The sequence below is a fragment of the Sus scrofa genome, chromosome 12, assembly GCF_054392235.1.
Source record: "Sus scrofa isolate SSC_HxYL_T2T_F1_AM1 chromosome 12, Sscrofa_HxYL_maternal_Yorkshire_Landrace_v2.0, whole genome shotgun sequence".
Classification (NCBI taxonomy): Eukaryota; Metazoa; Chordata; class Mammalia; order Artiodactyla; family Suidae; genus Sus; species Sus scrofa.
In genome coordinates this window covers 44241593-44259209 of record NC_139394.1, presented here as the reverse complement: position 1 = coordinate 44259209, position 17617 = coordinate 44241593, and the positions used below count along the sequence as shown (strand labels likewise).

Here is a 17617-nt window from a genome sequence, read left to right as displayed (position 1 = left end):
AGCTTCTCCTGTCCTGCTTCATTAGTCCCCAGTCCTCCATTTGTTTTTCCTCATTCAGAAATGTGTTGAAATTAATGACGGCTTCTGTTCTTAGAGATATGGTGGATTCAGCACTCCATGTCTGTTCTTGCTACTTGACTGTGTGTAGTTCTGCTTTGAGTCATATTGGACTGTATGATTTCATAAGGATAGTTACTCGAATACTTTGTACAGTATAACCAGTGCTTCATAGAAATGAAGGAAGCAGAAGCTATGTCAGAGAAGTGTCTCTGAAAGACAAGTTCCTAATTGGCCTTTCTTGTTACTATTGATGTCAGTGCTGCTTCATGTAGCTATCGCTGATAAATCATTTGGTGGACTAGGTGTTATTGCAAGAAGTTAATTAACCCTGGCTTCTACTCCTTGTTCTGCCAGCTCAATTGCTACAGGTATTTAATAATATACTTGTGTTGCTCCACACTTAACGTACTTAACTTTATTCTTTTCTAATTGAGAAATAGCCACCTACTTATAGTATTAATGTAGACAGTTTTCAGAGCTGTTTTGGTAGCAGAAGAGTCATTTTGTGCTTTTCTTTGCCTGAATGTTATTGTCTTATTAACTTCTCTGACAGTGCTCTCTAAAGAGTCTCATTCCAAATCTAAAAGATGGAGTTCCCATCCTGGCTCAGTGGAAACAAATCTGATTAGCATCCATGAGGACTTGGGTTTGGTCCTTGGCCTCCCTCAGTGGGTTAAGGATCCGCCATTGCTGTGAGCTGTGGTGTAGGTCACAGACACAGCTTGGATCTGGCATGGCTATGGCTGTAGCTGTGGTGTAGGCTGGTGGCTACAGTTCCAATTTGACTGCTAGCCTGGGAACCTCCATATGCCACAGGTGCAGCCCTAAAAAAACAGGGGGGGGGCATCAGCCAAAGTTAAAAGATATTTTCTATCCTTGGAATTACTAGAAGGTGTTCCCAAAGCATCTAGATTCCTAGAGGCTGGTAGTACCATGTATTGTGCCTAATGGAAAAGTTATCCGTCATCATCTGGGAAAGATGAAGCTTCTGGTGGCTCTCACTTCTCCTTTGATTTGGGTGCCCTGGTGGGAATATGCGATTGTGTGAGGAATGAACTTCCTCTGGAAACTTAAGATCAGCTTTTAAGAATCTTGCCTTTTTAGCTAGTGTTCTCTTATCTTGAGTTACCTGGTTTTACCTGAGAACTTTTCCTAGAATTGTTTCAGTTACGAAATTATCAGTTGGGGAGTTCCCGTCGTTGCGCAGTGGTTAACGAATCCGACTAGGAACCATGAGGTTGCGGGTTCGGTCCCTGCCCTTGCTCAGTGGGTTAACGATCCGGCGTTGCCGCGAGCTGTGGTGTAGATTGCAGATACAGCTCGGATCCCGCGTTGCTGTGGTTCTGGCATAGGCTGGTGGCTACAGCTCCAATTCAACCCCTAACCTGGGAACCTCCATGTGCCGCGGGAGCGGCCCAAGAAATAGCAACAACAACAGCAAAAAGACAAAAGACAAAAAAAAAAAGAAAAAAAAAAAAGAAAGAAATTATCAGTTGGAAAGAGTTGCCTACAAATGACAATTATTGGGGCAGGAGAGATGATGTTTGCCTGTTTTTAACTAACCTATCTGTGAGACAAGAGCAAGAACCAGGAAGGGATTGTAATAGACTTTCTGTATAGCTTCCCAACTGAGCTCCTGCTTTCTTGGGGCATCTGACCCTTCTTTTAATGTATAATTGGTTTCAAAGATATGACAAATGAGGAAAAAAACTTTTTTTTTAGTTTGATGCTTAGCTAAGAGAACAGGCTTACTGGAAAACCTAGGTGTTGTTAAGAGTTGGAGTTGTATTTTTATTATGACTGTAAATACAGGTGTTTCTATGTTGCTTTAAGTATCCTGAGTTGAAAAAATGTGTAATTTTGTCATATTAAATTAGTTAAGTTAAAGATTAAGCATAAACTTTTGAGTTAATAGCAGTGAGAAAGCAATCCTATAGTACTAGTTTTTTCAGTACCTTCTGCCTCTTCTTTTTTGTTGTTGTTGTTGATTTTTAAATAGATTTTTACATTCTCCCTCCAGCTTTATTGAGGTATGATTGACAAATTAAAGTTGTATATATTTACAGAATATACCTATTTCAGGCATGCAAAAGTTCCCATGCCAGGGATTGAACCTGAGCCACAGTAGTGACAACACTGGATCCTTACCCACTAGGCCACCAGGGAACTTCATACCTTTTTTTTTTTGCTTTTCGCTTTTTAGGGCCGCACCCATGGCATTTGGGTAAGTTCCCAGGCTAGGGGTCGAATCGGAGCTACAGCTGCTGGCCCACACCACAGCCACAAAAACACTGGGTCCGAGCCACATTTGTGACCTACACCACAGCTCATGGCAACGCCAGATCCCTGACCCGCTGAGCGAGGCCAGCAGAAAACCCACATCCTCATGGATACTAGTCACATTCCTTTCCACTGTGCCACGGTGGAAACTCCCTTCATACCTATTTCTTTAAAAGGAGAAAATAAACCCCAATCCTTCTTTGTCTTACAAATAAAATGACTTGTGAGAGAGTTACTTGTTTGATTCTGTTTGAGAACGATCAAGGCACTAAGAGCAGGAATTCCTCACTTCCTAGTCTTCTCTTCTTTGGTGTTTACAATTTCTAGTTTTTGTAGATCAAGATAAAATAAGACAAGTTAAAAGCAGAGCACTCTGTTTTCTTATACCCCCATTCTACCCTCCCAGAGATGACTGGACATGATTTCAAATGTTGTTTATATAGTCCTCCATAAACAGGTGTGTTTTTTACAAAGATGAGGTCATTCTATGAATGCTATTTATTAATGTTTTATAGTCTGCTCTTTTCACTTATACCTGGACATTTTTCCATGTTATTGATAGTATTTTATATCATTTTTAGTGGTTTATAGACATAATGTGTGATAGCTTCATAATTATTTAGCCTTTCCCTTCCTGTATGGATCTCAAACTTGTTTTTGCTCTTTTTTTCAGATAACATAGAGAGGGTCCAAAATTGTAGCCAAAAATTGTAGCCAAAAATTTTTAAATAAAGTATAGTTGATTTACAGTGCTGTGCCATTTCTGCTGTACAGCAAAGTGACCCAGTCGTACATATATACATTCCTTTTCTCTTTTGTTAGCTTGCATCATGGTCTATCCCAAGAGAGTAGATATAGTTCCTAGTGCTGTACAGTAGGACCTCATTGCTTATCCATTTTAATTGTAATAGTTGGCATCTACTAACCCCAAACTGCCCCTCTATCCCAGTCCCCCCGCCCCTTGGCAGCCACAAGTCTGTTATATCTGTGAGTCTGTTTCTGTTTTATAGATAGGTTCATTTATGCCATATTTTAGATTCCACAGATAAGCGATGTCATATGGTAGTTGTCCTGCTCTTTCTGACTAAACTTCGCTTAATATGACATTCTCTTGTTGCATCCATGTTGCTGCAAATGGCATTTTTGTTCTTTTTTATGCCCGAGTAGTATTCCATTGTATACGTGTACCACTCTTCTTAACCCATTCATCTATTGATGGTCATTTAGGTTGTTTCCAAGTCTTGGCTATTGTGAATAGTACTTGTATCCAAATCTCTGATCTCTAGTTGAAGTGAACATTTATTTATTTATTTATTTTTGTCTTTTGTCTTTTTAAGGCCACACCCATGGCATATGGAGGTTCCCAGGCTAGGGGTCTAATCGGAGCTGTTGCTGCTGGCCTATGCCAGAGCCACAGCAATGCCAGATCCAAGCCGAGTCTGCGACTTACACCACAGCTCATGGCAACGCCAGATCCTTAACCCACTGAGCAAGGCCAGGGATTGAACCCACAACCTCATGGTTCCTAGTTGGATTTGCTTCCACTGCACCATGACAGGAACTCCAAGGTGAACATTTTTTTCATTATGTTCATAAAGCCATTTGGAATTGCTTTTTCATGTTCTGTGCATGTCTTTTCAGTGGATTATCTTTTATACTTTTTAATTTAGATTTTTGGAGTATAGTTGACTTATAATGTATTCATGTTGATTTTTTATAAAGTCCTTTATGAAAACAAACAAAAAAATCCCATGGTGAGTTCCCGTCGTGTTGCAGCGGAAATGAATCCAACTAGGAACCTTGAGGTTGCGGGTTCGATCCCTAGCCTCACTCAGTGGGTTAAGGATTTGGCCTCGCTGTGAGCTGTGGTGTAGGTTGCAGATGAGGCTAGGATCCTGCGCTGCTGTGGCTGTGGCGTAGGCCAGAAGCTACAGCTCCAATTCGACCCCTAGCCTGGGAACCTCCATATCCTCTGGGTGAGGCTCTAAAAAGACAAAAAACCAAAAAAAAAAAAAAAAAAAAAAAAAAGTCCATTATAATTAAGCTTATTAACCCTTCATTTCCTTAGTAGTTATTTTCCCAGTTTTTTCCCTTTTGATTTCATTTAACTTCTTGGCGCATAGGGTTTGTTTTCCTTATGTAGTGAGTTCTCTCAGTGCTGTCTTTAGTGGCACACCTAGAAAATTGTGCTTCATCTCAGAATTACATAAAATTCATCTTTATTTTTACTTTAATGCCAGTGGGTTTTTTGCTTTTGTTTTTAACATTTAAAGATCTTTTTTGGGGGCTGGGGGCTGTGCCTGTGGCATATGACAGTTCTTGGGTCAGGGATCAGACCCACACCACAGCAGCAACAAAGCCAGATCCTTAACCTCCTGCACTATAAGAGAACTCCTCAAAGGTTTTTTTTTAATCAACAGTAAAAATAATTGGAAATCATTTTTCAATTAAAATGATTAGAGTGTGGGTATCAAACACCAGAAAAATTCATCCTTTCCTTACTGTTATGAAATATTGTTGTTATCATATACTAAATTTTGTATGTCCATATGCTTTTCTTTATATCTGGACTTATTCTCTATGTATAATTATTGTATATTTACCCTTGCCCCTCTGCCATACTCTTTTATTGGTAGTTTATAAAGTTTAAAAGTAACATGGGTGGAGTTGCCTCATGGCTCAGCAGGTTAAGGATCTGGCATTGTCACTGCAGTGGCTTGGGTTGCTGCCATGGTGCGAGGTTGATCTTTGACCTGGGAACTTCACTGTGCTGTGCCTGCAGCCAAAAATAAATAAAATTCTTAATTTCATTGAATACCCAGTCCATGTTCCATTTTCCCTAATTGTGTCTGAATGTCTTTTTACAATTGCCTTGTTCAAATCAAATTCTAAACAAGAGCTGCTTGGAGTTCCCGTCGTGGCTCAGTGGTTAACGAATCCGACTAGGAACCATGAGGTTGCACGTTCGATCCCGGGCCTCACTCAGTGGGTTAAGGATCTGGCATTGCCCGTGAGCTGTGGTGTAGGTCACAGACAGCTCAGATCCCACGTTGCTGTCTGTGGCTGTGGCTTAGGCCGGTAGCTACGTTTCCAATTAGACCTCTAGTCTGGGAACCTCCATATATGCCACGAGTGTAGCCCTAGAAAAGACCAAAAAAAGACAAAAAGTAAATAAACAAACAAGTAAACAAGAGCTGCTTGCATGCTGTGTATTTCCTATTGCACCTTATCAGGAGGCAAATAATGGAGTGACCCAACATAGTACATTGTAATGTATGACAAATCAGTCCTTAAGTTTTAGGATCTCTCTTCTGGAGCCCTTTTTTTAAAAACTATGACTTATAGTTTTATTTATTTATTTATTTATTTATTTTTGTCTTTTTTTTTTGCTATTTCTTTGGGCCGCTCCTGTGGCATATGGAGGTTCCCAGGCCAGGGGTCGAATTGGAGCTGTAGCCACTGGCCTACGCCAGAGCCACAGCAACGCCAGATCCGAGCCGAGTCTGCAACCTACACCACAGCTCACGGCAACGCCGGATCGTTAACCCACTGAGCAAGGGCAGGGACCGAACCCGCAACTTCATGGTTCCTAGTCGGATTCGTTAACCACTGCGCCATGACGGGATCTCCCGACTTATAGTTTTAATACATTAGTTTTGTTCCTTGTATTCTTCCATAGATTTATTCATTTATTTATTTATTTATTTATGTCTTTTTGACTTTTCTAGGGCCACTCCCGCGGCGTATGGACGTTCCCAGGCTAGGGGTCGAATCGGAGCTGTAGCACTGGCCTACACCACAGCCACAGCAACTCGGGATCCAAGCCTCATCTGTGACCTACACCACAGCTCACGGCAACACCGGATCCTTAACCCACTGAGCGAGGCCAGGGACCGAACCCTCCACTTCATGGTTTCTAGTCGGATTCATTAACCACTGCGCCACAATAGGAACTCCGTCTTCCATAGGTTTAGAATTAATAGATTAAATTCTATTTTATAGATGAACTTCAGGCTGTGAAAAACTGCAGTTTACCTGAGGCCATACACTTTCAGTGTAGCAAATTTTCCTTTGGATTTTTTGAATCACAGATAACTTTGAAAATATAATGAAAACTGTGGTCCCTCTCCCTGGATAACATGCTTTGTGAACATATAAAATTTAGCAGTTTTGTTTCAAGAGATTTAAAGATGCTTCTCCTCTCTGCACTCACTCATCAACTCCAGATAAAGACCTCCTGTCTTGGCTTATTCTTTCATTCTTATTCGTTCCTCCTACCGTGATGTTTGCTTTCTTCTCATTTCTGTCATCCTGGCTATCCAAGATGTTTTTTGTTTGTTTGTTTGTTTGTTTGTTTTACTCGAACTGACTTTTTTGAAATGAATAAAATTTTGGGTGGATCTAAAACTTCTGTATATTTTCATCAGATTACTCAGCCTCTAGATGAGCATGGTCAAATTAAGTACCTCATCTTTTAGTCTGATTGATGCACCTGAATGTTTAAAAAAAATTTTTTTATGTTGAGATTGTGTTATTAAATAGCTCATCTGACGTCTCACTTTATTCCTCTTCACAGCAATCTGCAGAGCGCTGTGTAAGCACATTGCTGGATCTTATCCAAACCAAAGTAAATTATGTGGTCCAAGAGGCGATTGTTGTCATCAGGGACATCTTCCGCAAATATCCCAACAAGTATGTCCAAATACTTCTGCCCCGTTTCCTCAGATCATTTAAGAAATGTTTAAGTAAGGCACTTTGAGACTGGCTAGGTAAGAGTTATTCTTTGTACTATACTGATCATAATTGAATAATATTAAAAATCAGAAACATAGGAGTTCCCTGTTGGCCTAGCAAGGTAAGGATCTAGTGTTGTACTGCTATGGCTCAGGTCACTGCTGTGATGCAGGTTTGATCCCTGCCCTGGGAACTCTGGATGCCACGGGCCCAGCCAAAAAAAAAAAAATCAGAAACATAAAAGTGGTTAGCACAGGGGTTAAAATCTGATTTTTCAACCTGCTTTATCACTTTTAGAAGAATTAAAGCTCTCTCTGAAAAATGCATTGTTGATGGGCATATATTAAAGTTAATCAGGAGTTCCCGTTGTGGCTAAGCAGAAACAAATCTGGCTAGCATCCATGAAGACACCGGATCGATCCCTGGCCTCGCTCAGTGGTTTAAGCATCCAGCATTACCTTGAGCTGTAGTGTAGGTCACAGATGCAGCTTAGATCTGGTGTGGCTGTGGCTGTGGCATGGGCCAGCAGCTGCAGCTCTAATTCAACCCCTAACCTGGGAACCTCCGTGTGCCGTGGGTGTGGCCCTAAAAAGACAAAGTTAATCAGATTCTTTGGTGGTGGTTCAGTTACAGTTAAATAGGATACCCATATAATTCAGGTTGTCTGGGCATCATTTAGTTTATGTCTGTTTAGTTTATGTCTGTTAATAATTGTTCCCCTTTTCATTTAGAAATCTCAGTTTGAATGATAAATTATATGGCCACCCTATTATAAAATCCAGGAAGGTGACAGCTTGACTGTTCACTTGGTATGTTACCTAGTACTTGTAGAAAATTATAAAACATGTAACAATAAAGTATCAGAGTTCCAGGCCTCTTCTGAGGTATTATATAGCTGCTTTCATTAAGATAGGCAAAATTGGGAGTTCCTGTTGTGGCTCAGCAGTAGTCAACCTGACTGGTATTTGTGAGGATATGGGTTCAATCCCTGGCCTCCCAGTGGGTTAACAATCTGGTGTTGCCGTGAGCTGTGGTGTAGGTCGCAGATGTGGTTTGGATCCCGAGTTGCTGGAATATGGCGTAGACTGGCAGCTGTAGCTCCAATTTGACCCCTAGCATATGCTATAGATGCAGCCCTAAAATAAAGATATGCAAAAATCTACATTGTCTCATAAGAAAAAATTTTCACATTGAGACATGTTTATGAAACAAAAATACTTTTTCAAATTTCCTTTTGAAGGTAAACAATTTAGAATTCCAAAAGAGTGAAATAAGAGTAGATCTAATAAGCATCCTAAATCTCATTTTGCCCTGTAATTATAGGGGAATATATTGTCCTGGGGCTTCCGATTAGGTTTGTTTTGTTTTGTTTTTTTGTCTTTTTACTATTTCTTTGGGCCACTCCCGTGGCATATGGAGGTTCCCAGGCTAGGGGTCGAATCGGAGCTGTAGCCACCAGCCTACACCAGAGCCACATCAACGCAGGATCCGAGCTGTATCTGCGACCTACACCACAGCTCACGGCAACGCCGGATCCTTAACCCACTGAGCAAAGCCAGGGATGGAACCCACAACCTCATGGTTCCTAGTTGGATTCGTTAACCACTGCACCACGACGGGAACTCCCTTCTGATTAGTTTTTAAAGGTAATGTGAAATGAAGTGATTTGCACTAAGTTAGCTTAGTGGTAGACTCAAAATTAGAAGAAATGTTTTAAGCCAAGTAGTGGCTTATTAAGCATTATAAACTATATATTTTTTAATTTTAGAAATGATATTTTTGAAAAAAGAATCATAAACTTTTACCACTCTCCCAGAAAAGAGGAGGAGGGTGGATTTCTAAACTTATTGATCAAGTATGGAGATTTACGTCCAAAATGGGAAAAAAAGTGTCCATTTCTGGTTTGTATTAATGAGGGATTGTGACTGTTTAAGAAAGAGCTATCAAAAACCTGGTTTTAATTGGGGAAAGTAGGGCAAGTAATAAGTGTATTATTCAGTTGTCCTTTTCTCAATTATTGCATGTTTTCATTCTGATGTTGAAAACTACATTAGCCAGGGAGATGGATTCATCATGGTAAAGAATGAGAGAGCTATGGACCTATAAAATAAATATTTGATTACTTATTTCTACAAAGCAATTCATTAGTCATTAATGTGGGTGCCTTGGGAGGAAAGAACATACAGATTTCTATAGAAAGCAGAGATTGGTAGAGTAAGAGACAAATATTACTATTTCTAGTCTGGATGTTGTTGTCTGACTCCATTTTCCTAAAAGTAAAGTGGAATTTTGTTCTCTATGATGAAGGCAAAATGAATAGGTACATTCTCTGACCTAGTTTTAAGAAAGGACTGTTGCAAATGTAAGATAGTGGTATTATCTTTCTTTTTTCTTTTTTTTTTAAGCTTTTTATTTTTTCTATTATAGTTGATTCACATTGTCGGTCAACAGCCAGTGGTATTATCTTATACCACAGGTTAGTTTTTCCTTGTGAAAAGAGTATCTGATAAGCTTTCATTTAAGATCTAGTTATTAAAATATAATTGAAGGGAAATTGAGGACATTTATAATCTTCTGGCATAAAGCCTGTACATTCTGTTGACTAAAAGCCTTTGGAGTTTGGTGGTTTGGTTTAGGGTACCTTGTCCATGGCTTTGCTTTTAGCCTTCATTGTTGAATACAGTTATCAGTTTTGCTCTCAGTAACCATGGTCCATTTTGTTATTTCAGGTACGAAAGTATCATAGCTACACTGTGTGAGAACTTAGACTCACTGGATGAGCCAGATGCTCGAGCAGCTATGATTTGGATTGTGGGAGAATATGCTGAAAGAATCGACAATGCAGATGAATTACTAGAGAGTTTCCTGGAAGGTTTTCATGATGAAAGCACCCAGGTAAGTTCTCATCTATATCTTATATAATAGATCTTTCAGGGAAGATTTCAGAGAAAGTGGAGTTCAGTTAGTTTTGTGTGTGTAAATGAAAAATGGGATTTTTCTCCCAAAAGGGTGATTTTTTTCTAGTTATGCTAACTTCTTTTTTTTTTTTTTTTTTTTTGTCTTTTGTCTTTTTTGCTATTTCTTTGGGCCGCTCCCGCGGCATATGGAGGTTCCCAGGCTAGGGGTTGAATCGGAGCTGCAGCCCCCGGCCTACGCCAGAGCCACAGCAACGCGGGATCCGAGCCGCGTCTGCAACCTACACCACAGCTCACGGCAACGCGGGATCGCTAACCCACTGAGCAAGGGCAGGGATCGAACCCTCGACCTCACAGTTCCTAGTCGGATTCGTTAACCACTGCGCCACGACAGGAACTCCTATGCTAACTTCTGGTGAAACAAGCCTGCCTGACTTAGACCAGTGGTTCTCAAACATTAATGAGCCTTAGATGCCCCTAAGCACAGTGTGTAGCCTGTGGTAAAGCATCGGTTGCTAGGCCCCATCCCTAGCCTTTCTGACTTAGTAGGTCTGAGATAGGCTTACTACACACGTTCGTTTCTTACAAGGTCCAAGGTGGTGCTGCTGCAGCTGGAGTGACTGTCCTAGAGCAGTAGTTACTCCTTTTTAATTTTCTGTTACCTGAAGATGATTACCCGTTACTCTTAGTAATGGTTGTGGCTCACTTGCACCTGGGGTGGAGGCTGGCATGTGCAGTTTGGAAAGATTCTCTGTGGATGGTTAGACCCCTTCCTATCTTCTCTCTGTTCTCTATTAACATTAAGAGACGTGATCGTTTGAGCCATAGACTTAGAGAAGCAAATAAATTATTAAACTTTTTTCCCCTGCCATTTGTACTCACTGCAAATTGAATTTCATGTATGTAATCCATTGTAGTAATTTTAATACCCTTACAAGGAACACATACAGGCCAGTGGTTTCATGGTTCAGCAGGCCACTCTTAATTAGCATGATTTGGCATATTACTGTCTTGGCTTTTTCCTCTGTATGATACATGACTCTCTGATTCCCTGAAAGTTGTAGGTTTTCATGGAAGTAAATAATAAAGAATTTGGTCAGGAGTCAGTTTTATTGCCATCACTATGTTAACATGTACTTGAAGATATACAGGTGATTATCTGGGCCAGAAACAAACAAGTAATTTTGATGCCAAAAATTCATTTTGGAGATGGGAGGCTAGTGAGTTTTTGGTTAATGAAAACCTTTGACTGCTGTTATTGATATTGGCTGAGTTTTGACCAATATCTCTTAATCAGAAAGACTTCATAATAAGTCATAGTTGGGGAAACACCACTTTGGAAATGATGGTGTGGAATAATGCAAATGCCTTTCACTTTATCTGTTAAATTATATTGCTTAGGTGCAGCTCACTCTGCTTACTGCCATAGTGAAGCTGTTTCTCAAGAAACCTTCAGAAACACAGGAGCTGGTACAGCAGGTCTTGAGTTTGGCAACACAGGTAAGAAATCTGGAAAAAAACATGGGCTTGATTTGTCTTGTTTTAAATTCTAGGAAATTGTCAAACTTCTCCCTAGAAGGCTCATTTGGGGAGATTTTAAATGGGAGTAGTGCAATCTTTAGATTTTGTTAAAAAATAAAAACATTGCCTCTTTTACATATTCTACTGAATTAGAACTGGTTGTATGGCTTTTAAATGAATTGACCGACTCCAGTTTTTAGTAATAGTTCATGAAAATTGAACTTTAACTCTTTAATGTTAATGAAGGATACGCCTTTGTGAAAATGATATTTTCTCACAATCAATAAACACAAAAACGTGAAGAAGGCCTTAAGCTAAAAATTGAGATAATTGTGTTATCTGATTATTGATTCATATAAACATTACTGGGCATTATCTGCTTGATCATCTTTTAAGGGAGCATTTGACCAGGAGGGGTTGAATTAAAGGATGTCAGAAAATTAATTTTCACAAAACAGAGGTGTTCTACCCCTACCCCTTGCAACTCAGTTTTCTCCATTAATAGAGATCTATCAACAAATTATAAATGAACTTTTTTAGCATGCTGTTTTCCCAAGTCTCTTAAGCCTTCATGGATGATGAAGTCAACCGTTCAATGGGTCAGCCCATTACAGTGGGTATGATGAAGCAAATGATCATGTGGAGCCAAGGAAAGGCCATGGTTTACCATCTGTTCGTGAGGAATGGACTGGGAAGTTGTCCTTCACTGATCAGGCATGTCTTGGCACTAAGAGCAAAACTTGGTCATCTTCTGAACCAGAGCAGTTTAGGTTGAACACAGGAAGTCTGTTGCACATTAGTGTATAATAGGTCATCTGTTAGAGGTCATTTTGAATAGAAATTGCCACTTCTTAGTGATGTAGTGCTTATTACAGATTCTGCAGGGTGATTGCCCTTTAAACTAGCGATGTGTTTGCCTTGTCTTAGGGCCTTGACGCTCATTTCTGTTTTTTGCTATAGGTCCTAGAGTCTCTCTGCTATGTATAAAAGAGGTTTTTTGGCCATTTTTTGTTTGTTTGTTTGTTTTTTGGTCTTTTTAGGGCTGCACTCATGGCATATGGAAATTTCCAGGCTAGGGGTCAAATCGGGGATACAGCTGCTGGCCACAGCCACAGCAATGCAGGATCCGAGCCATGTCTGTGACTTACACTACAGCTCACAGCAGCGCCAGATCCTTAACCTACTTATCAAGGCCAAGAATCCAACCTGCATCTTCAAGGATACTAGTCGGGTTCTTTACCACTGAGCTGCAGTGGGAACTCCTGAAAGAAAGAGCTTTATATAAATTAACCAAATTCACAGAACTCTAGTGTGTATTCTAGATGGCATGAGGCTTGTCTAACACTTCAGAAAATCCCCCAAACGCAGATAAACCTGTATTTATACAGTCTCTTTGGTTTTTCAGAAATCTCATTTTCCTCAAGAATAATGGCATTTCTCTTTTAAAGTAGATACAATATCTACTTTGTATTCAAGTTTTAACTCTCCCCTGAAGGCTATATTTCAAAACCTCAGCAATATTTGGCCCTCCATGAAAGCTGGCATAAGAAGTAGAAAGTAAGAAACAAAAGTAGAGCGGGGAATGTTCGGTGGTGACCTAGAATCACTCAGCAAATAAAGACTATCGCAACTCAAATCGTGTGATCAAATGCATGCCTCAGCCAAATTAAAGATAACTGTGTTTAGGTATGTGTGAAATAGACAAAATCATCTTAACTACTGAGACTCTACTTGACATTCGTCCACATTGGAAAATAAATACATCTTTCCTATTATTTATATCTTTTAAAATGTATTTATAAGAGCTTTTTGAAGTGTTTTTAAAAACTTCTGTTTGAAGCATCTTCCTTTGCCTGAGCAAAGCAATTTCTGTAATCGACAAGGTAATGGTTATTTAGTATTATCTGTATTGAGGATTTTAGATTTCCTAGTCTAGACTCTTGATCACTCATTTGAAATTCTGCTGAGATGGAGTCAAAATAGTTTTGTTTTGTTTTGTTTTGTTTTTTGTCTTTTTGCTATTTCTTGGGCCGCTCCCGCGGCATATGGAGGTTCCCAGGCTAGGGGTCGAATCGGAGCTGCAGCCACCAGCCTACACCAGAGCCACAGCAACGCAGGATCCGAGCCGCATCTGCAACCTACACCACAGCTTATGGCAACGCCGGATCGTTAACCCACTGAGCGAGGGCAGGGACCGAACCCGCAACCTCATGGTTCCTAGTCGGATTCGTTAACCACTGCGCCACGACGGGAACTCCCAAAATAGTTTTTTAAAAAGGATTTTGGCCTTGCTCCTTTTCTGCTCCCCTCTAAATAAGATAAGGCTAGTCTCATAATCAAGTGAGTGTCCTTGATGGAGTCCATTGTATTCACAAGTTCTCAACTTTGTCTTCATCTCCATTGTCTCTTAAGGCCTGTGTATCTGTATTTAACAAGCAGCATTAGAAGAGCTGTATTTTTTTTTTTTTAGGTTCTTGTCAGAGTTCAAACTCAATCTTCTTACAGTATTTGCCTGAGATAAAGGGTTTAGGGAGAATTCTGTATGTTCTTATAGATGTCGAAATTTGCCACTAAATCAAGCCAGAATAGTAGAAAGCTGGGGATCTAGACTGCCTTATATTGGACCCCAAATAGAACTGCTTTTACTAATTACACTGATACCATCATCCTATAGTAAGTGTTGTCTTGAGAAACTATTATATTTGGATCTATTATCAAAGTTATTATTTATTCCATTATATATTTTCTTCTTTGTGAGTGCCCATGAGACAATTCCTAACCAGTGTTGGATTTCTTTATGCATTAGTGTGTAGTCAGCTCCTTTGAATGGCTGATCTGACTATATCAGATGTTTGAAACCTTAGAATCAAATTTAAGCATCTCCTGTAGAAAATGTGTACGTCATTGTGGCTTGCAGGGTGTTTTATTATTTTTTTCCTTTGATTTTAATTTATATTCTCTATCTAGCCTTAGATACATTTTTGTAAGATTTGTGAAATTCTTTTCTAGAACAAGTCAGGGTATAAATAAACCATCAGACTTTCCTGATTCTAAGCTTAATAACATCTTAATCATCTGTATGGTACTCACTGTGTATCAGGCATTCTATTAAGCACTTTATATAGCAACTTTCAGTTTCTTTTTTCTTTGCTTTTTAGGGCTACATCTGCGGCATATGGAGGTTCCCAGGCTAGGGGTCAAATGCTGGCCTACGCCGCAGCCACAGCAGTGCGGAATCCGAGCCACGTCTGATACCTACACTACAGCTCATGACATCGCCAGATCCTTAACCCCCTGACCAAGGCCAGGGATCGAACCTGCAACCTCATGGATCCTAGTCAGATTTGATTCCATTGAACCACAACAGCAACTCCAGCAACTCAGTTTCAATAAGGGTTAATACTCTTACTCTCCTTCCTGTTTTATAGGTGAGGAAACTGAGGCATTGAGAGGCCAACTCAATTAGTATAGGGCAGAACTAGAACTCAAACCCAGGTGGCCTTGCTCTAGAGGCTCTGCCCTTACCCACTGTGTTGTGCTTCTCAGGTTTGGAAGTTAAATTCTTTTGAGAATGCACGTCCCTTATTCCCTGCCTGAAGCACTGTTGTGTAAGCCAGTACGTATGTGACCTTAGTAGTTTTAAGATTATTGTAGAAGATTATTTCATATTTGGCTATAAATAATTAATAAATGGCTTCTCTAGATTTGCCTTTTCTGTCCAGTTAAGGAAATCTGAGGCATTAGCATATTAAGAATAAGCACATTTATGTAAGTCTTTTCCATTGGAAGTTTCCTCTGGAATTTTTTTCTCAAGTTTGTGAAGTAAGAACTATTTAATATTTGTGGCTGGTTTAAGTCGAGGGTAGTGTGATCTGCTGAACTGTGTTAATTTGAATTGGGTGGTGGGGTTCTGTTTCTGCTGTACTCACTGGTTCAGGACACAACTGAGCAAGTTTCTCTGCCATACTACTGTTCTCTTGTCTTTATAGTAGGCTTAATTAACCCTGTTCTTTACCTATGCTGAGAGTTCAATAAGTACATGTGAAATCTTTGTGCTTGTAATTTTTTTTCTTTTTGCATTTTAGGGCTGTGCCCAGGGCATATGGAAGTTCCCAGGCTAGGGGTCAAATCGGAGCTACAGCTGCCGGCCTATGCCACAGCCATAGCAACTCAGGATCTGAGCCACGCCTTTGACTTACACCACAGCTGGATCCTTAACCCATTGAGCGAGGCCAGGGATCAAACCCTCATCCTCATGGATACTAGTCAGATTCCTTTCTGCCAGTTCCTGCTGCAAGGGGAACTCCTTTGTGCTTGTAATTTAGATAAAATGGTGGTATAATTAGAAGTATTGTTATTAGGGGAAAAGCAACCCTTGGATCTATGGCTTTATTTTAGAATTTTGTCTCTCTTTTTTTGCTTTGATAGTTATAGAGAAATTAGTAAAGAATACACAGAAGCGATTGGATTTTTTTTAGTATATCTACAAACTAAGACCAAGAAGTCTTCATCTTTCTGTGAACTAGAGACCACCATCATCAAAATCACTTGTACCGATTGTTAAAAATAAAAATTACTGGGCCCCACTTCTGACATAATGAATCAAAAACTCTGTGGTTTGGCTCCCATGTTCTGTCAACTTCTGCTGTACAGCAAGGTGACCCAGTTATACATTTATATGCATTCTTTTTCTCACATCATCTTCCATCATGTTCCATCACAAATAATTAGGTATAGTTCCCTGTGCTATACAGCAGGTTCCTGGTATATTAAAATGTTGATGTGCATTATAGGATTTTGTTTTGTTTTGTTTTTTGTCTTTTTAGGGCCACACTAGCGACATATGGAAGTTCCCAGGCTAGGGGTCGAATCGTATCTACAGCCGCCAGCCTACACCACAGTCATAGCAACTCAGGAATCAAGCCATGTCTGCAACCTACACTGCAGCTCACAGCATTGCTGGATCCTTAACCCACTGAGCAGGGCCAGGGATCAAACCTGCATCCTCATGGATACTAGTTAGGTTCCTTTCCACTGGGCCACAAGGGCAACTCCTATTGCAGTGTTTTGAATTTGTTGGGGGAACAAGCTTTTTTTGTAGAAGTATGTATAATTTTGTAAATCCCACAGTAATTTTTTTTGACCATTTGATTAGATATGTTACCTGATATGAGAGAAATAATTTGAAGTGAAATTTCTTTTGATCAGTGTATTATTAAGTTGTGTTTTGTAATTTACTTTAATATGCTTAACAACGTTACTGTTGTATGAAGATAAACCAAATTTTCGCACTTAAGTGATGTGTAGTGTTCATTTTCATGGCGTAATAAAAACCATAATTACTCTACAGATTTTAAATGACATGCTTTAGGGAATGAATATACAAATTAAAATTTAACTTTTCATTTAAATATCAATAAAAGTTGGGGTGGGGATTGCTTTCCTGATGTGACGCTTGAAGAAACTTATATTTTGCTCTTTTTTTTTTTTTTAATTTTTAGGGCTGTATCCGTGGCATATGGAAATTCCCAGGCGAGTCGGAGCTGCAACTGCTGGCCTACGCCACAGCCACAGCAACTCAGGATCCGAGCTGTGTCTGCGACCTACACCACAGCTCATGGCAACGCCAGATCCTTAAACCACTGAGCAGGGCCAGGGATTGAACCCTCATCCTTCATGGGTACTAGTTCAGTTCAGTTTGAACTCCCAGCATCAACTTGTTTGTTTTGTAATGTTCAAGCTTTGTTTCCAAATGAAAATCTAGGTGAGGAGTTTTCAGGCAGCTATTTATAAACCCTGTCTCAGGTGCAGATTAGCACGCCCCTCCACCCATCATGCAACAAAACGGACTCGTCTAAAGTGGATGTTATCACTTGCCTTTTTCTAACCCTGGTGTTTCAAATATTACTAATAGTGTAATAAAAATAATGCATATGTGTGTGCATTTCTGTTAGAATAATGCAGCCCATGAATGTGATAAAGATTATCTTGAGGTAAGATGTACCGTTTTTATAGTTTTAATTTGCTGTATCTCAGTGTTCTATATACTTTTTGTGTTTAACCAGCAATGCATTTTGAGTGCAAATTAAACAATACATGATTAAGAA

General features: G+C 39.8%; 1 protein-coding gene across 21 annotated transcripts in view; it reads left to right on the top strand.

The window, feature by feature from the left end:
• Positions 1–17617, top strand: part of AP2B1 (adaptor related protein complex 2 subunit beta 1) — a 139431-nt gene that overhangs the window by 55349 nt on the left and 66465 nt on the right. For all 21 annotated transcript variants that reach the window (XR_014820236.1, XR_014820235.1, XR_014820244.1 and 18 more), the window contains 3 exon segments: positions 6917–7032; positions 9804–9969; positions 11391–11489. Coding sequence is in view for 11 of the 21 variants with exons in the window: in XM_084982784.1 (XP_084838910.1) it covers positions 6917–7032; positions 9804–9969; positions 11391–11489 (381 nt within the window). In the remaining 10 variants the exon portion in view is untranslated.